Source organism: Amblyomma americanum, chromosome 2, assembly GCF_052857255.1.
Source record: "Amblyomma americanum isolate KBUSLIRL-KWMA chromosome 2, ASM5285725v1, whole genome shotgun sequence".
NCBI classification, from domain to species: domain Eukaryota; kingdom Metazoa; phylum Arthropoda; class Arachnida; order Ixodida; family Ixodidae; genus Amblyomma; species Amblyomma americanum.
Genome location: NC_135498.1, coordinates 204,341,304 through 204,345,977, shown reverse-complemented (window position 1 = coordinate 204,345,977; position 4,674 = coordinate 204,341,304). Strand labels below are relative to the sequence as shown.

General features: G+C 49.6%; 1 protein-coding gene across 1 annotated transcript; it reads right to left on the bottom strand.

Moving 5' to 3' along the window:
• Nucleotides 1-2,825: 2,825 nt before the first annotated feature.
• Nucleotides 2,826-4,105, bottom strand: LOC144119414 (uncharacterized). The gene has a single exon (XM_077652040.1). The coding sequence runs from the start codon at nt 4,054-4,056 to the stop codon at nt 2,857-2,859; it is 1,200 nt and encodes a 399-aa protein (XP_077508166.1). The 5' UTR covers nt 4,057-4,105; the 3' UTR covers nt 2,826-2,856.
• Nucleotides 4,106-4,674: the final 569 nt, after the last annotated feature.

Genomic DNA, 4,674 nt, shown 5'->3' with positions numbered 1-4,674 from the left:
AAGGGGCGGAAAGTGAGCTTGCAGAACCTTTTTTTATCGAGGGATCAGGTGATAACTGAGTAAGGGATATATCATTCGAATTCTATAAAAAGAAAAAGGCTGCTGGCATGTGCGCTTTAGGCAATGATTTGGCTTTCATAAAGGTATAAAAAATTCAGGGAGGCACTTTGTTGACCTAACGTGCGGTCAGGTGAAAGCCTTTAGCGCGGTGTTGCTGCTTGTGTCACTTATATGTGGTTAAGATGTTGATTAAGTACACAATTGTTTTTTAATCTTAAACGCTGGAGGCACTGGAGGGCGTTTGGGAGGCATCCGTCTGATTCGACGCCTTTCCGCAAACACTCTCCAGCGCCGTAAATAAGGAGAATTTCATATGTGTACGCAGGAAGTAGCGTAGTCGTTAGCACGTTTGGCTGCGGAACGGAAGGATGGGGGCTCGAATCCCATCGTGCAGAAAGATTTTTTTCTTATCGAGTTGAAGAGCGTAACGGACGGACGGACAGACGGACACGAGTATGAGCCATTAAAGGCTTTCGCCTTAATGTGTCTTAGTCCTGAATAAAGTCAGTGACTAGTATGAGCCTGTCCATGTGCTCGTCTCGTCCGTGGCTTGTTTTGCGAGTTTCCCTTGCTTAAGGAGACCTTACTATAGCATCCGAACGTTCGACGTGGCAGCATGATGTTCCGAGATATTTGCAGAAAGAACTGTGGTCTTATACCATTGTGGACGTTTGCCTGATCCCTGGTTTCAATAACGTTGTTGAGTAACTCGCGCAAGAAAATCCAAGGCCCCAATCCTCTGCGGCATATTCCTTGGGAGGGTGGACAAGGCGCTCGAAGGCGACATCAGGCTTCTAGCAACCAAATATTCTGGTATTAAGGTAAGTATGTGGAGCCCACTGGAAAAGAAAACGACTTGAAAACCGAAGTAAACCTGCTGAAACTTTTAAGAGACAAGGAAAAGGACCGTAAGGTCACATTTCAGATGCCACATAATCGACATATCCGGTTTCTGGACATCATTTGGACCCGAAATGAATATCACGTGTACAAAAAATTGCCCCAAGATCGCAAAAACCCCTTGTGAGCCATTAGAGGCTTGCTAACTATTGCATAACCATTTCATGTCTTGGACCGTCACTGAAAAATTCTTGCCCTTACACCTGAGAGGATAGCTTTCACGGACCGGTTGCAACGCTTAAAGAGGCTGGGTTTCTCAAACAGAATCGGGAAGGGTACTGGTGAAAGAAGGTTACCTAAAGGCCCGAGTAGGTTACGGTGACAAAGCACACCACAGCTAATATTTACACGGCGTCTCCCATCGTCCTAAGAATTTCACGGCCAGTTTTGGCATACATCTGATTTTCACTGCCGAGCGCAAAGTCTTCAAAGTACGTGCTGCAGTCAGGAAGAAGCTGAACGAGTCGAGGTCTACAGCAGGAAGATGTGCTTTCGAACACAACAGATACCCACTGGGCAACACAGGAGTTGTCTACAAAATATCGCTTTCGTGAGGAAAAGTTTATTACACGCTGACGGGAAGGTGCTTGAACATTCGTCACAGAGAGCGCGTGCGGTCGCTGGAGGCATTGGATGCTTCTTGCAATCTTGTCGCCCATTTCTGCGGCTATGGCAAAGAAAACAATACCGTATATTAACCTGAGTAGGGGGTACCCACATTTTCCACAGGCACAGAAATCAGCTGTGTCGTGAATAGCAGAACAATATCTCATCGCCACAGTACCCACCCTGTGCGTGTCCAAAGCTCCGATGGCGCTGCAATCTATCAAGCTGGATTATGTCGACGGAACTATTTCAACATCATGAGGTTAATGCACGTGTGTGGTTTTATTGGTTGCTTGCTTTTTCTGTTTTTTATGATTTGCGCACCTGTGCTCACTGGGTTTGAAGGATTTATAAGCAAGAGTATTTCCTAATATAAATTCAGTTGATAGTCAGCGCTTCGCATGTGTGGGCGTTTATTTCTTACTCCTTGTTTTTCGCGCAGTTCAAAAAGCGAAATGTTCAACAAGTCACCCAGTTTTTGGTTCTGGTTATAATGCGCGTGTACGTTTCCGGGGGCGCCAAGTATATCGAGCTCACACAGTGCAAACTAATGCATAGTTCTATTTCGGCCGTCATTTCCGAGCCAAACGACTTTTGTGGCTATTCCTCTGCCTTCCAGCGCGAAAAATTAGTTGGGGCTTAGCTGAGGTAAAGCCTGGATATCTCGAAGCGAAAAGGTTCGGTGATGCTTATGGTTAGCTTATGGTTATGCTTTATGATTTAGCCTATGGTTATGCTTACGGCCTTTTCATTTTTCCTTCTGAACTGCTCAACAATTCCCGAACTTTCACTATCTTGGCTATTCTCAGCTGACATGGCCGAACGTCGTGCCAGTCGTACTTCTGGCGTTTCAGACTAGGCTTTGCTGCGTCGTTCAGCAAGACGTTCTTCTCGTTGTTCAAGCGTCTCGGACGCCTGTAGAGCTTAGAGCCTTTCATTTCTTCGCTCTTTTTCAGCCAATTCCCATGGTAGCACTTCTGTATCTGTAGTATCACTCTCTTCTTCTTCCATGTTGAATGCGCACGCCTATTCTCTGGCAAGCGGTTATATAGTCGCCCTCCGCGATAAACACGCGCTTGCGGCGAACGTCAAACGATGACGCATAGCACGCGGCAGTGGCCATCTGCGCCGCACGCGACGTCACGCGCGGCAGCGGCGAAAGGTCAGGCGACGGAGTCGGCGGCGGCCATCATCATCATCATCAAAACTTTTATTTCCACCGAAATGAAACTCCTTTTCGGACCCCCCGGCACGCAGGCCTAAGGGAGCCCTACTTAGGAGCCTCGCAAACTAAGGTCTGGTGAAGACACATTGTCGCTTCACGGCCTCAGCCGCCAGGCGGATGGCTTGTCGCTGCTTAGCGGGGTCCTCGCTCCGCAGCAAGGTCTCCCAGGCTTCTCTATCTTCTATCTTTTGCTCGGCGCCCGGGCTTCCAGCACATTCCCATATGACATGGTCGAGAGTGCCCCTCTCCCCGCACGTTATACAATATTGGTCGTTCTCCTCTTTGGAGATTGTGATGTATACCCAGAAGGGGCTTATATGATTCCCCCCTTGCAATCTTCTCCACGCAATTGCCTCCTCTGTTCCGAGGGAACGGTCGGGCGGCGGATAGACCCTCCTGCTCAGCTTATAATGTTCCGTGATCTCGTGGTATGAAATTAGGCCATCTTTCATGTCTATGCGAGAGGGCTGCTCTGCGGCCGCCCGGTGATAGAGAGCTCGGGCAAGCTCGTGTGCAGCCTCATTTCCTGCAATAGACTCATGCGCTGGGATCCATATTATCTCTATGTTACGTTCTATCGGCCTCGCCTCGAGGACGTGTTTGGCCTCTTCCGAGATTCTTCCTTTCGCGAAGTTTCTTACTGCAGTTTTGCTGTCACTTAAAATCGTCGTGGCCTTGGTACCGACGCAAGCGAGCGCTATCGCCAACTCTTCCGCCGCATTGGCATCTCTTGTGCGGCTCGAAGCCGCTACCGTTGGTACTCCTGCCCCGTCGACCACAGCGGATACAGCCGCCCCGTGCTGTCCGCACGCCGCGTCTACGTACGCCACCTGGTCTGCCGGTCGCTCCTTCAGCTTCCTCTCATAGGCCTTAGCCCTATGTTCTCGCCTTTCCTTGTTATACACGGGGTGCATGTTCCGCGGCATAGGTGGGACGCATATCTTGGCCCTGATTCCTGCCGGGATGTTTACCATCTTGTGCGTGCTACTTTCTGGCCGGATTCCTACCCATTCGAGTATTGTCCTGCCCGTTTCAGACTGGCCGAGCCGTTCTAATTGGGATATTCTCACCCCCTCTGCCAGCTCAACCCATCTGTTGTGTACCCCCATTTTTTCAAGCCGCGCCGTCGACGTAGATGTCGGGAGTCCCAGAGCTCGCTTGGCGCATTTCCTCAATATTCTGTCTACCTTCTCTATTTCTGCCTTGTTCATGTTTAGGTACGGCGTCGCGTAGCAGATCCGACTTATTACGTACGCCTGTGACATTCTCAGGAGATTCCTTTCTTTTAGTCCTCGCCCTTTTACCGCTACCCTCCTGAATATGCCTACCACTTGGTCTGCATATGTGGCTAATTTCTTTATGGTATTGGTGTTGTTGCCTTTCTTGTTGATAAACATGCCTAGGATCTTCATTTCCTCGACCCTGGGCACCTCCAGGCCTCCCACCATCACTTTAATTTCTACGTCTCTCCGCCTGCGCCGTGCGTGACGTCACTCGTGCTCCGACATACGCCGGCTCGCGCGGCGCGCGGTGTTAACTAGCGTAGTGAAGCTTTTCGCTTCAAAAATCCACCACACTACTTGCGAGAAGCGCCATACTGCCACGAGCTCATCTGCATTAGCCGCGCGTTTCGAACTCAGCAGTATGGATATAAGCGGCATTATTTGTGGAGAGCCGACTGGCTTCGGCCGCATATAACACCGCTTAAAAAGAAAATTGGGTCATGTTGGCAACAGCGTGAATATGGCACAACAGAAAATCACAACGCAAACGCTGACTGAACACTAGGATTTCTATTTCACAAGGACATGATATACCGCATCGCGGCACAAAACCACAAAGTGCACACAGCTTGCTAGCAGCGCCTTACCGACACGAGTTCC

Coding starts and splice junctions, on each gene's coding strand:
- LOC144119414 (XM_077652040.1), bottom strand. CDS start 4,056: ATGTCACAGGCGTACGTAATAAGTCGGATCTGCTACGCGACGCCGTAC.